Source organism: Oncorhynchus tshawytscha, linkage group LG16 (genome assembly GCF_018296145.1).
Source record: "Oncorhynchus tshawytscha isolate Ot180627B linkage group LG16, Otsh_v2.0, whole genome shotgun sequence".
In the NCBI taxonomy this organism is placed as follows: Eukaryota; Metazoa; Chordata; class Actinopteri; order Salmoniformes; family Salmonidae; genus Oncorhynchus; species Oncorhynchus tshawytscha.
This window is the reverse complement of record NC_056444.1, coordinates 9,897,893-9,913,250: the sequence shown is the minus strand read 5'-3', so window position 1 is coordinate 9,913,250 and position 15,358 is coordinate 9,897,893. Positions and strand designations below refer to the sequence as shown.

Below are 15,358 nucleotides of genomic sequence, written 5' to 3'. Positions count from 1 at the left end.
GTAGCAAGTTTAAGTTCCTCGGCATACACATCACAGACAAACTGAATTGGTCCACTCACACAGACAGCATCGTGAAGAAGGCGCAGCAGCGCCTCTTCAACCTCAGGAGGCTGAAGAAATTCGGCTTGTCACCAAAAGCACTCACAAACTTCTACAGATGCACAATCGAGAGCATCCTGGCGGGCTGTATCACCGCCTGGTACGGCAACTGCTCCGCCCTCAACCGTAAGGCTCTCCAGAGGGTAGTGAGGTCTGCACAACGCATCACCGGGGGCAAACTACCTGCCCTCCAGGACACCTACACCACCTGATGTTACAGGAAGGCCATAAAGATCATCAAGGACATCAACCACCCGAGCCACTGCCTGTTCACCCCGCTATCATCCAGAAGGCGAGGTCAGTACAGGTGCATCAAAGCTGGGACCGAGAGACTGGAAAACAGCTTCTATCTCAAGGCCATCAGACTGTTAAACAGCCACCACTAACATTGAGTGGCTGCTGCCAACACACTGACACTGACACTGACTCAACTCCAGCCACTTTAATAATGGGAACTGATGGGAAATTATGTAAATATATCACTAGCCACTTTAAACAATGCTACCTTATATAATGTTACTTACCCTACATTATTCATCTCATATGCATACGTATATACTGTACTCTATATCATCGACTGCATCCTTATGTAATACATGTATCACTAGCCACTTTAACTATGCCACTTTGTTTATATACTCATCTCATATGTATATACTGTACTCGATACCACCTACTGTATCTTGCCTATGCTGCCCTGTACCATCACTCATTCATGTATCCTTATGTACATATTCTTTATCCCCTTACACTGTGTATAAGACAGTAGTTTTGGAATTGTTAGTTAGATTACTTGTTGGTTATTACTGCACTGTCGGAACTAGAAGCACAAGCATTTCGCTACACTCGCATTAACATCTGCTAACCATGTGTATGTGACAAATAACATTTAATTTGATTTAATTCTTGGGCCAGTTTGGTCCAGTATGTGAAAGCATTGCTAACAGGTGCTGACTATGCACTGCATTTACATGTCTAGCCATTGTAGACATCTGTCTCCAAGTGGCCTGAATTGTCCTATGATACCTATAAAAAGTTATTTACTGTACTACAATGAAGAAATATGGTCCGGCGGTGTGTGGTATATGGCATTCATTAAACTTCAACACATTAATCAAAGGTTGAGACAGGATAAAATATGGGATACACGAACAGTTGCAAATATTACAAAATACTGTGACCATTAAGTGTCCACTCATTGTGTTACTTCCAATTAATGAAACTTTTAAACTCATATGTTTTAAAATATAAAATAGTGAGGATTTAATGGATATCTGATATATATGTTGGATAATGACTAATAAATTGCACCAAAATAAATCAACCATCAAATAGTTTTTCTGATAAAAAAAATGTTGTTTTTTGCTCCTTATTTTGCTTCTTAGAATTACTAGTTCAAGAAATACATTAAAAGTTCAGGGCAGTGATTAAATTACAAAAATGTAATTTCTCCTGAACAGACCTTTCAAGGGGCGGGGCCTCAATACCGATACCTGAATGGAAGACTTGATGATTGGCTGAGACCTGACCCACACCTTGCCCTATAAACAAGACCCCCAGATTCGATGGACAGTATAAATATTCTTCAAAGCAATAAACTTCATTTTTTTCCAGCAGTCGGTAGTTAGTTTATACTAGCTAGCTACACCAAGAAGCGTTCAAACTTCCGGAAGGTTGGCTACAGCATCCTTACTTTAGGGGGGCTTTTTGGACATTTCTTGCTTGCAAAGAAGAGGAACTGTGGAAGCGATGGCAGATTGGAAGTCACCAGTGAGCTACAATCCATCCTACCATGCTTTTTCCTATGGTCTCATGTACCAAACAGGGCCTGAGCATAATCATCCCAACATCTCAGGCTGGGCAGAGGCCGTTCCCAACTCTGGGGTCAGCGGCGGCTACCACCAGCAAGCGCCGCATCAATCCCCACCCAGGAATCCCCAACACAACATTGGTAATGGCAATTCCCACCACCCAGGTCCTGCCATGTATCTCGGCGACCCTCAGAGCCATACTCCAAGTGGAGGCATTTTCATTCCCCACAACCGGACTCCGTTTGATCAACCACCGAAGGAGATCGAGCAGCCAGGTAACTACACTCAAAGAGATCCAGTGTTGCACAGATCACCAGGTAAATAACGTTAGCTAGCCAAGCTAGTTGACATTACATTTAGTTGTTTTGTGCAATATGGTTAAGAGCAGGTCTCTTACCGTGTATATACGGCCTACAGTACTCTAGGTAGTTCGTGCTTCTACACCTGCATTGCTTGTTGTTTGGGGTTTTAGGCTGGGTTTCTGTACAGCACTTTGAGATATCAGCTGATGTAAGAAGGGCTATATACATTTGATTTTGAATTGTCTATGAAGCAGACTGTTAGGTCGACATAGTGGTAGTTATTGTACTTGCATTTGCTGGGTCTCTGGCGAAAGTTGCGATCTCCCTCTCAAACAAAGTCCATGTGTGAGTATCTGACGCCATCTTGCTAACTACATGTTTGTGCTTGTGAACCGCCAAAAGTGTCCCCTCTTAACCTTTAGTCAGACTGCATGGACAATGGCGCCACCCTGTGGAACTGTTCAAATCCAACCAAGCCAAAATGCAGACTTTTATGTACCGACAAGTGTAAATAACTTTCTCCTATTTTCTCGCGCAGATTCTTGGACTTCGGATAAAATCTATCCTCAAACCAACCCTGCCACCTGGGTGAAAAGGGAGTTGGAAGAGGAGATGGAAAGTGGAAGGCCAAATGGTAGTGAGCTTGTCTCCAGCTCCTATCCAGAGAACACAAGCGTACAAATTCTGGGGAGTGAGGACAACGCCCCACCGGAGAAAGAGGACAAGGACACCCCCAAACAAAAAGCTCGGACTGCTTTTTCAACAGGCCAGATGGATGCCCTGACCCATCGGTTTAACATGCAGAGGTACCTATCCCCTGCTGAGATGAAGGCCCTGGCTGGACTGACGGGGCTAACTTACAAACAGGTGAGTTGATTGATTAGCCTACTGTTATGAGCGTAACCCACTCTTCACCATTGTGTCAAATCATACATTTAGCTGGTATTTACTTCAGATGTTGACTAATTATATGCATGTCTTGTAGGTAAAAACTTGGTTCCAGAATCGCAGGATGAAACTGAAAAGGCACCAGAAAGACAACGGTTGGGAATCTGCTGGGTATCCAAACCCTGGCTACCCTAACATGCCACCACGCCCTCAGGTGAGCACAATTATAATGCTGTGTAAAACTGCACAACAGCCATGTTCTTTTCCTATTTGATATGTTTGGTTATGTTGTACAAGACTACATTTATCTTAAACTACAGTTATTGCTCCAGAGCCGCCAGCAGAACCTGCCTTACTCCACCGGTGGATACCCTCAGCCATCCCCCTCTCCCACCCAGGCCACTGCGAGGCCCCTGGGCAACTGGCCCCTGCCACCAGCCATGCCCCACTAATGGCTTCTACAGCACAGCAAGGGGCTACAACATGGACAGTGTAAAACACGACTCCAGCATCACGACGACAGGAGCCCTACTCATACCAACAGCTCCATACGACCCTGTTTCACAATGCTAGCCAATAATACACAGGGGAATGTCTTAGTGGTAAATCGACTGTTTTCCAAATGTGTGGTTGTTTGGAAGGATTCTTATAATTAAGGTTGAGATTCAGACACAGGTTATTCTCAAATAATGCTGTTTGGAAGGATTCTTATAATTAAGGTTGAGATTCAGACACAGGTTATTCTCAAATAATGCTGTTTGGAAGGATTCTTATAATTAAGGTTGAGATTCAGACACAGGTTATTCTCAAATAATGCTGTTTGGAAGGATTCTTATAATTAAGGTTGAGATTAGGTTATTAATGCTGTTTGAAGAGGTTGAGATTCAGACACAGGTTATTCTCAAATAATGCTGTTTGGAAGGATTCTTATAATTAAGGTTGAGATTCAGACACAGGTTATTCTCAAATAATGCTGTTTGGAAGGATTCTTATAATTAAGGTTGAGATTCAGACACAGGTTATTTCAAATAATGCTGTTTGGAAGGATTCTTATAATTAGGTTGAGATTGCTATTCTCAAATAATGCTGTTTGGAAGGATTCTTATAATTAAGGTTGAGATTCAGACACAGGTTATTCTCAAATAATGCTGTTTGGAAGGATTCTTATAATTAAGGTTGAGATTCAGACACAGGTTATTCTCAAATAATGCTGTTTGGAAGGATTCTTATAATTATGAGATTCAATCCATGCTTGGAAGGATTCTTAAAATTTGCAGGTCTGTTTGGACTTATAATTTTATCCCTTATTCATATGTTTTATCTCAATGTTGCCAGGTTATTCTTTTTAAAAAAAATACCTTTCCAGAGTATTTAATATCTGTTGAAGAGTTCATTGCTCCTTGTGCTTTTTTAACGGAACTCTGACAAATTAAGGTTGAGATTCAGACACAGGTTTTTCACTGTCTATGTTGGAAGTGGCAGGCTTTTTTTTTTTTTTTAAGCCATCACTTAACTACAGATGCTACACATCTGAACGTGTGACCTTTCTCTTTTTAACTTTTTAGAATTTGTACCTCTTTTTCTCCCCAACCTTTTCCCCATACCTTTAGTTATGCCTTATGCTTTTTCTTCTTCTATTTGGATCATAAACCCTTTTGGTTTACCGTCCACCTGTAATGAAATGATGTGGCCATGTTGGTGGGATTTACTTTTCTTTGTCTTTACACGGGGCAGTTTTTTGGAGAACCCGCCAACTGTTAAAAGCTCTACATGGAACGCTTCGACCAGGATTGTTGGTAATGTCATCTTGTTGCCTGATCTGTCACTCTTGCAAAGGGGAAACAAGGCCTGGTTGTACAAATAAAGCATGTCTTATCAGAGCAAACACTGACTCAATACTTGGTTTGTGTGTGTGTGTGTGTATATCTCGTATTACTCGCTATATCTATCTCATTGTAATAGATGTCTTTATTGAAAAGATTGTATTTACATTGGAACCAACTCAGTCGATGGCAACTATGGTACACAATATTGGTCCATCACTGACATTACATCATGCTAGAACTTATCCTTCTGCCAAACCGCAAGCCTGCGTCACACTGACACATTCACGTCATACACTTTCATCCCCTTCTAGAGCCATTAACATAATTCCTTGCATCCCCTTTCAGCCTTTGTGGCAGTCTGTCTGACATCTATATTTATTTTCCCCCCACAGGAGGTCTGTACACAGCCCTGTTAGTCATTTCCAAATGCATCTTTCCCAACTTCCTTGAGGCGATCATTGGCCTGTATGTGATTGGATAAGCAAACACCCTTTGAACTTTGCTTCCACCAATCAGATTAACTACCTCAAAAGACAGGACACGCATTGGGTGTGTTCCTCTACTCGGATGTTCCTGACACATGTCAGATCTTACAATGCCTGGATAGGTATTTTACATATCTACTAGCCACCTCGTTAGAGCAATCTGGTGCCCGGCGTGCAACCATTGGTTGATGCAGGCAACGTCTGAGCAGGGAAACCCAACCTGAAACCTGAAACATTCAAACTGGGCCGGTGTGTGTCCATACCCTTAGTCCATCTTGAGGATGCGGTAGACGTCTATGCAGTCACTTCACCCCTGCCTTTTTTATTTAACTAGGCAAGTCAGTTAAGAACAAATTCTTGTTGACAATGACAGCCTACCGGGGAACAGTGGGGTAACTGCCTTGTTCAGAATTACAGATTTTTACCTTGTCCACTCGGGGATTCGATCCAGCAACATTTCGGTTCATGGCCTGCTCTAACCACTAGGCTACCTGCTACCTACATGTACAAATAACCTCGACTAACCTGTACCCCGCACATTGACTGTGTACCGGTACCCCCATTGTTATTTTATTGTGTTTGGTAAAAATTTTGACATTTTTGTTAAGGGTGGTTAAGGGTTTGTAAGTAAACATTTCACGGTAAGGTCTACACTTGTTGTATTCGGCGCATGTGACAAATAAAGTTTGATTTGATGTAGCGAATGAAGTAGGTGAGCACCGCCGAGATGCAGGCGTATAACACGAGGATGATGCTACACAGGGTGTAATGCTCGCAGCCCCACGTAGTACAGCTCCACTGAGATGGCACTGAGGGAGGTTAGGGCAATACGTCAGAGATACAGAATATACTCTTTATGTCTGGGTGTTGTTCAGCGTTCTGTGACAAATTACTGAGCTACTAAAAGGCCATGTGATCGATTAGTTTTATACATAACAAGGGAGTTGGAGGAGGGATGGAAGGTTAGGTGGCAGGAAGGGAGGGAGTGAATGAAGGAAGGATGAAAAGAGGGTGGTAGCAAGGAGAGATGGGTAGAGAGAGGGAAGAAGGGAGGGAAGAAGGGAGAGAAGAGGAGGGAGGGAGGGGGAAGAGGGCAGAGTCAGGTGCAAGCAGAGATGGAGAGCAGAGAGAGGCTTTAGGTTAATTGAAACTGAACAGTTCAAGACACTACACACATCCTGCTGAAAATACACACATACTGTGTACATTTTTTATTGTAATTGAAACTCTACAAGAATTGACAAAAATACATTAAATGTACAATATATGGAACATTTACGGAATGTATGGCATGATTCATAAAATCAAATCGGTCCCGTCACCTGAGAAGAGTCAGGAGGAAATTCCAGGCCAGGCTCTGGCCATGTATCTGTGTGTAGAGGAGGATATTCCAGACCAGGCTCTGGCCATGTATCTGTGTGTAGAAGCTACAGGAGTCGTTCTTGAGGACCCGGGTGAGGATGATGACAAAGCCCAGCAGTAGCACCACCAGTACCAGGTAGATTTCCAGAGTCTTGGGGAAGAACGAGTAATCCCTCAGCCTCTCTGCCAGCTGGGCATGGGTCAGAGGGCTATCAAACCAGTGCACGCTGTAGGTTAAGGACAGTGCCAGCCTGCCCCCACCACCCAGTGTCTGGAGCCACCGCCACCCTACCCTCCTCCAGGGGCACTGGCTTGGAGTCCTTCACTGAGACGTTGGCAAAGATCACAGAGTCGCCGTTGAACATGATGTTGAAGTCCAGGTGTGTCCACAGCCCCACCTGTGTACACATAAAAGACACAGACAGACACACACACACAGTGAGAGCACGTAGACATGTATCTGGGCTAAGCCATATGGGTCTGTACTGGGATGTAAAGGGAGATAGAACTGAAGAACAACCAGCTGACCCTCCTTATGACTTTGAGGCAGGAAGCCACTCTCCTCCATGTACCCCACAAAGCCCCAGATGGGAATGTCATCCAGGACAAACTCAAAGTAACGCAGCTCCTCTATGGCCTCTCAGAGCTGGTCCACCTACAAGAAAGGAGACATAAAAGGAAATATGTCACCAATTAGACTCAGGTACACCTTTCAATTATGCAATGTACTGTGAAGTTGTGTGTATTTAGTCCAAATGCAAATACCTCTTTCTCTGTTAGACTTAGCTGGCAGTGCCTTGTTTTTCTCTGTATTCTCCCAGAATTTGATTTTATACAGGGACTCATCCGATCTCCATCAAGCACTTCTCCCACACTAAGGGACATATGGAGCACCCGAGGAAAAAAAGTTTCTCAGACATGATATGCTAAGTCCTAATGGAGATATTATATACAGTACTGCTAACATACATTTCAGTTAACTGAAGAGCCGTACAAGCATAAAATCATTAGTCATGTATTTGCATATTCATATGTATTCACGGACCTCTTGGCCTGCAAACAGACAACATGTAGTAATGATACGTTCCCTGGGGTTCCGGGTTGTGGTAAGGACCAACTTTGTTGACGTATAGGGTTTCGGGATCCCCTTGCTTATAACCTATGTCACCTGTGGTATGAGACACAGGACCAATGTGCAATAGCCTATCATCCTGCAGACTTCTTGCTGTGTAGGATGCTCCATTTCAGCCATTACGAGCCCTGTTGAAAATTAATAGACTTTCAATTTATTAAGAATACAGTACCGCAAGAGTTGAACAGGTCAAGGGTGAAAAATACTAGAAGCATATTCAGGGATTACAGCACACTATTGCAAAACATTAGCATTTCACCATAAGTAAATATACCCTATTTGTGGGAAGTTTATGGAAGGCTACCTGACAGTTTGACCCAAGTTAAACAATTTAAAGGCAATGCTACCAAATACTAATTGCGTGTATGTAAACTTCTGACCCACTGGGAATGTGATGAAAGAAATAAAAGTTTAAATGAATAATTCTCTCTACTATTGTTCTGACATTTCACATTCTTAAAATAAAGTGGTGATCCTAACTAACTCCAGACAGGGAATTTTTACTTTGAATAAATATCAGGAATTGTGAAAAACTGAGTTTAAATGTATTTGGCTAAGATGTACGTAAACTTTCCACTTCAACTGTACATCGAGGAACTAGCTATCTACAGTTCATCAACTAGCTCTAGAACGTACTTATTTTTACGCAACCAAACCTGTCTGTCCTCTGGATTCCTCAGATTCCAGGCCCAATAATACTTACTCGACTCCTCTCTCCTCCTCACCAATGTCCTGCGGGGATTCATCTAAATATTGATACAAAAATTATAATTTAGGTTCGATTGTGCTACTTCCATTATATAGGAATCCAGATATGTCTCGTACTTTTAAAGACACATGAATCGAAGGAGAGCGAAACCTCACCTTAAAAAATACAAATAACGACAACTGACTTTTTCGGAGTGGGCGGGGTGAAGAAGCAAAAAACACACCTCCAATACAGAGTTTCAAAACTTGTCCTTGCCACCTCGTTAATCTATCTTCAAATGATTATTCATTAACCCCTCATATTTGCCCATTTAAATAATATATCATATTTTGAGTGTGCATATTCACTGTTGTAATGTGTACTGAGCTATAATAAGAACCGTCCTGTGTTTATTTTTGAATTATTTTTGAATTTTATCCTTTTAAAAAAAAAATGTTTTTTTTTTATTAACAGTAACATACAAAACATAACAGCCAGAGTGATTCCACAAAGAAATGGGGAAAAAAACGAATCCACATAGCAATTCAAATACAGACATGTAGCGAATACATTTTTTTACATTTTGTTTTGTATACGTTTTAATGACTCTAAATAGCATTCCACATCAGATCTAAAAAAATGAGAAAAGGGTTTTTTCTTCATAAATTTTGATTTGTGTAAGAAAGATGTTCCTCTTAAAATAAAGAGATTTATGACATACTCACGTTCAATTGTGGAATCAGTGTAGTAGAATAATACGTCAAACTTAGAAATGTCAATGGTTGTATGCAATTTGAGGCCAAGATATAGTTTTACATCAGTCCAGAACACTTCACTATATAAACAATGACAGAATAAGTGTTCAATAGATTCCGTTTCTAGTTTAAGAAAAACTGCATTCACTGGTAACATCAGGTATATATTTAGAAATCAAGCTATTACACGGATATAATCGATGGATAATCTTAAACGACATCTCCTTTACTTTATTGGTCACCATAAATGTGTGTGGAGTGAGCCAAGCACGGCTCCAGTTTACATCAAACGATGAAGGCCAACAAAATATCGCAGAGGGAATAGACTTCATGTAGAAAAAACCCTTAATAAACAATTGTTGAATTTCGTATCTAGTAGACCAATGCCATTTACCTGGATATCACCTACAATCGGAGATATTCCAAAATATACAATATTCTGAAGAAACGTTTTTATCCCACTAGGTATAGCTTTAATAACAGTGTCATATTCCTCGCTTAAAACCTTGTATCTTTCCATAAATTATCTCCACGTAAATAGGTTCCCACTAATAATAACTAATTGTCTGGACAAGGATAATGTTTTTCGAGAACCATTTATGGTAATATAACATATTTTTTTCTATGTAATAACGACCCATTGTTCCATATAAAACATGTATGATGTGAAAAGTTGTGTTTATAGAACAAAGCCGAGCACATTAAAGCCTGCTTGTGAAAAGCTGCCAGTTTCACAGGAAGTTTACCAACAATATATGGACATTGTAGTAAAAAAATGAAGCTTTTCGAACTTCTGAAAAACAAAATGAGGTATAATTTTCCAGAAACTATGAGGATTTTTTATGTACCTTTCAACCCAATTGATTTTTGATATGTGATTGAATAGAGTGAAGTCTAAGACATTTAGAGCGCCATCACAAACCCTGTTGGTGATAAACATCTCTTTTTTATCTTATGTGGCTTGTTTTTCCATATGAACATGTACAATAGCCTATCTAAGATACAGCAAGTGGATTTGGGAATGTCAATAGATTAAAAAAAGATAGGATGCACGAGATAGCCCCTCAGCTTTGGATAAAAGCACCCTTCCTTGAAGACTTAAATCCCTCCCTAACCATGAGATTTTTTTTTGACAGATTCAGTTACAACGTTCAAATTAAGATCATTCACAGGCTTCAGATTTTTAGTGATCTTTACAGCGAGGTAGGTTACAGTATCTTTTTCAGAGATGTTACATTCTGCTGGATTGAAAGCTCATTTCAAAACAAACATCTCACATTTGGAAAGATTTAATACCAAACCTGAGATTTTGGAGAACTGCTTCACGATATCCAATGCTAATCTAGTTTGTGACACATTTTTCCAAAAAAGTGAGGTTATCAATTATCATGATTTAAGAGATCCTTGTGTGGTTTAGGTATAAGAGTAATAACCCCTTGCTTCAAAGAGGCAGGTAGTTCTCCCTTCTTTAAAGCCTCCTTAAAGGTTTCAAGTAAAAATGGGGCTCTTTCTTCAGAGAAGGTTCAGAGGTTAATCCATCACAACCTGGAGATTTGTTATTTTTTTAACTGAGCAATCCCGTACTGGATGTCCATAATGGATAAATCTTGACAACAAGACCGATTGAATTCGTCACTAACCGAATTAACCTTCTCTATAGAATCAAGGGGATCCTTAGAGTCACCCAAATTGTTATCTAAGGAGTAAAGATTCTCAATACAATTTAGTGGTAAAGTCTGATAACAACTCTCTATCCTCAGTGGTAACCCCATTAATCTTACATTTCCGAAGTGTGTTGAGTTCCCCTCTCCTCTTTTCCAAATTAAAAAAGTATCTACTGTTCTTTTCACCTTTTTCAAGCCATTGTTTTCTGGATCTTATGAACGCTCCTCTAGCCTTTTCCTCATACAATGTATCTTTATTTATTTATTTTACCTTTATTTAACCAGGTAGGCAAGTTGAGAACAAGTTCTCATTTACAATGGCGACCTGGCCATCTAGTTGATTCTGTAAATCATCCAATTTAGCTTTCTCAATAAAATCAAGATTCTCAAACACTGTGATATCCGCATTTGTCTTAGAGAGTTCAGCTACCTCACATCTCCTTCTTTCCTCTCCTTCTCGTTTTCCAGAAGTAATACAGGCTGAGCGGATTTTACATTTCAACACTTCCCAATATTGACCAAATTCTGCATTAGATGTAGCTAAAATCCAGGAAACAGAAATTATATTCTTAATCCCATTTTTTAAATCATCATGCAATAACAATGAGTTATTTAATTTCCAATAACCACCCGAGTATTTCTTACCATCATTGCTGCACATTCTTACAGTCAACCATATGACTCTATGATCCGTCAGGACTGCAGGCAATATTTTTACCTCTACAGCGTTGGGCTCAAGACTAGAGGTTATCACCCACAAATCAATTCTTGATTGTAGAGAGCAATCTCTATTACTTCATGTGTATCGTCTCTCTCCAGGGTGTTTAACTCTCCATATGTCAATTAAGTCCGGGTTTTGACAGAAATTCACGAACGTGTTCACACCAATGTTAGGCCTATGAGGCAATCTATCAGTCTCATTAGAATAAACCATATTAAAATCTCAACCAGCTATAATCTGACTGGACGGATATTTTCTCAAAAGACTTTTAAGAGTTTCTTCAATTTCCTCTAGAAGTAAGTTATTTGGAGGACTAGAACAGTATCCATATACATTACTCAACACAAATATTCTGTCCATGTGGTTGATGACCGCTACTAGCCAATGTCCATTGGAATCCATTTGAGTAAACAAAAAAATATCTTTGGAATTGTGTGCCAAATCACTCTGTGCTGCAATGCCATGCGCCTCCCAAATGTTGTAACAATGCGGAGGGCTCTATATAGCTCCGCATTGACATGATTGGTTGACGGTAGGTGAGGGCGGTACATCCTGATTAAACACAAACTCACTTCCTTGACAACTTCCTTCACAACAGCAATGTTCTGACTTTTGCAGAGGCCGTATCACCGTAAAGGTGCAGACGTCAGATTGACCATGCGGCATCCAGAATCACAATGTACTGTCTCCAGAATGTGCTCTCTCCCGCCAATTTGTGCACATTCATTGTTTCATAACTGCATTGTGTGAATTGTTTGCATTTGATTGTTAGTGTTTGATTGCTAGTTTGTCTATTCCCCATTACATATATCAAAGTTTCACGTGCGCCGAATACAACAGTGAAATGCTTACTTACAGGCTCTAACCAATAGTGCAAAAAAAGTATTAGGTGAACAATAAAGAAATAAAACAGTAAAAAGACAGGCTATATACAGTAGCGAGGCTACATACAGACTTCGCTGGCAGTGAGGTTAGTCAGGCTGATTGAGGTAGTATGTACGTGTAGATATGGTTATCACCAGTTACATTTACTGTTACTTCCTATAATTTTTAATCTACAATGTTTGTTTGGTTACGGTCATTTCTGTTTAAAGCATTCAATATATTATTACTCCTTTTAACATTCTCGTTGTCAGAGTGGACACTTTGTTTGCACAGTGGACAACCTATGCAACACTTGTGAGAAACAATGAAAGGTTTATGTCATTCCCTTTAAGACTTTTGTCAATTCAATTTAGTCATTGTCTTTTGTTTGGAGCGATCCTGTCAATGTTGAGTAAGGATGTGCACCTGATTACGCTTAGAAGTAGGCCTATAGGCTACCTGGCTTGCGTACATATGTCGGCATAAATGTGCCCATTTGGGGGATCTGATCGTATTTCTGTTTTGGCTAGTTCATTTGTTCTGTTTTGATAGTGAAGATACAATCTCCCATCTCACCATCTAAACTCCGTGTGAGGCTGAGGCGAGCTGCGCTGCTCTGGTTAAGGCTGGGAAGGTCCTACTAAGGCACCTCACTGCCAGCGAAGCCAAGTACTACTGCACTTCCTATACTACCTTAATCATTACCTATCTTTTCATCCCATTATACAGTATTTGCAGCATCACAGCCATACAGTTTGTGGTCCTATTTTAACAGTAGAAAAAGCGGTGTATGTTATTGTATTTGATGTGTGTTAGATATTCATATTTTTAAAAAGTTTTATAACATTTATGTTCCTCTATCCTAGAAAGTTTCCTATCCAGGAGTTCCTGTTCAGTCGCCTTCTGCAGGACATTAATCTGACCCATGAGCAGGTATCTCCAGACATACCCGTCTTCTGTGGTCAAGAACTGTCAGTATAATGTCATGTTGTGACATCAGACCATGACCTTTTTGTTTGTAACTGTGTAGTCCTCTACCTCCGCCACTCACTCTTCCCCTCTCTCGCCTCTGTCTCAGTTCATAGACCTGTGCATACTGCTGGGCTGTGACTACTGTGGTACTATCAAGGGAATCAGGCCCAAGAGAGCCATTGACTTGATCAGACAACACGGCTCCATCGAGGAGATTCTGGAGAACATCGACCCGTCTGTGAGTACTGCTCTACTGACTGTCCGTAGCTAAGTAGTGTTCACTGTATTACATTCTCCATTGTCTCCATTGCTCCTCTTCAGCGCAGACATTCAGGACACTCTCACATTACTAACAGTCTTTAGTTTAAGTTCAAAACAACAATGCAGCAGTTCTCCCTGTCCCAGAAGTCAGTCTGAGTGTCTGTCTCCTTGGCCCCTTGCAGAAGCACCCTGCCCCAGAGGACTGGCTGTTCCTGCAGCCTGACGTGGTGGACTGCTCCACCGTAGACCTCAAGTGGAGCGAGCCTAACGAGGATGCCCTCATCCAGTTCATGTGTGCAGAGAAACAGTTCAGGTGACTGATAGTCTGAGCAATGAACATTATTGGCCCCTTAAAATATATATATATATATGTTTTTACATGGCATAAAAGTAACACCTGTGTCAAACAGAACTTGAATACTCTTTACCTAATGATTTATGTGAGTTTAGAATGGCAGGGGCGAGTCCTAAATTCTCCCATTTGATGTCATCGCATGACTAAGGGGAAATTCAAATAAAGTGGAAGTTGGGATTTGCCCCAAATGGTGTAATAGATGCTTCAGTCACACTTCTGTGTTCTAAATCAGTCAATTATTCTAAGTGGTGCAGTGCTTGTAGACCTCTGCTGCCTTTTCACTGTTTTAAATGTTAACATTTACATTTTCACAGACACTATTATCCAGAGGGACTTACTGGAGCAGTTAGGGTTAAGAGCCTTGCTCAAGGACACATCGACAGATTTTTCACCTAGTTGGCTCAGTGATTCGAACCAGTGACCTTTCGGTTATTGGGCCAACGCTCTTAACTGCTAGGCTACCTGCCACACCAATTTCACACCACATCCACATGTTATGCCGTGGTTGGTATTTTGTATTTCTATTTATTATGGATCCCCTTAAGCTACTCTTCCTGGGGTCCAAACACACCAAAGCACCCACATTATATGTAAAAACCAAAGATAAAACAGTGAACTACGTTTGTACTGAATGAACTAAAGATTAAACAGTACATCATATAACATCTCTACACCACCACACATCCACAACATGTTCAATACAACAATATCACAATGTGAATCTATGCATGCATGTGTGAGTGATGAAGTTTGTGACTCATCCTTTCAGGTGTGTGTGTGATGTGTTTTCAGTGAGGACCGCATCAAGAACGGCTGTAAGAAGATTCTGAAGAGCCGACAGGGCAGCACACAGGGACGACTGGACACCTTCTTCACCATCACCGGGTCTCTGTCATCAAAACGCAAGGTGCTTAGGTCACTACATCACATACTTGACAGCATGGCACACAGAGGGAGGGAAGTGGAGCTAGAAACCTGAACAGTCTAAATGGTTGACAGTTTGTTCTATTACAGATTGTCTTGAGAGAGAAACAACAACATGAAGTCTCTTGACCATACTGTATCCATGTTAAAATAATCCTCTACTTCCTCCTTGTTTAGGAACCTGAGACAAAGGGATCCAATAAGAAGAAACAGAAGACCGGTGCAACCCCAGGCAAATTTAAGAAGGGA

At 40.8% G+C, this 15,358-nt stretch overlaps 2 protein-coding genes across 5 annotated transcripts in view; one reads left to right on the top strand and one right to left on the bottom strand.

Moving 5' to 3' along the window:
• LOC121838762 (importin-4-like) overlaps window positions 1-15,358 on the bottom strand; it is a gene marked incomplete at its 3' end in the record, with an annotated part of 71,871 nt that overhangs the window by 42,033 nt on the left and 14,480 nt on the right. The gene's annotated exons all lie outside the window — the stretch shown is intronic.
• On the top strand, window positions 1,723-4,113 carry nanog (nanog homeobox). 4 transcript variants are annotated; one of them, XM_042298758.1, is made up of 5 exons: window positions 1,723-2,185; window positions 2,751-3,079; window positions 3,198-3,314; window positions 3,421-3,943; window positions 3,977-4,113. In XM_042298758.1, the coding sequence occupies exons 1-4, from the start codon at window positions 1,849-1,851 to the stop codon at window positions 3,550-3,552; spliced, it is 915 nt and encodes a 304-aa protein (XP_042154692.1). In that variant the 5' UTR covers window positions 1,723-1,848; the 3' UTR covers window positions 3,553-3,943; window positions 3,977-4,113. The 4 variants fall into 4 exon arrangements, with proteins under 4 accessions (XP_042154692.1, XP_042154691.1, XP_042154690.1 ...); XM_042298757.1 differs by having other exon boundaries at window positions 1,723-2,227; window positions 3,433-3,943; XM_042298756.1 differs by having other exon boundaries at window positions 1,723-2,227; window positions 3,421-3,881.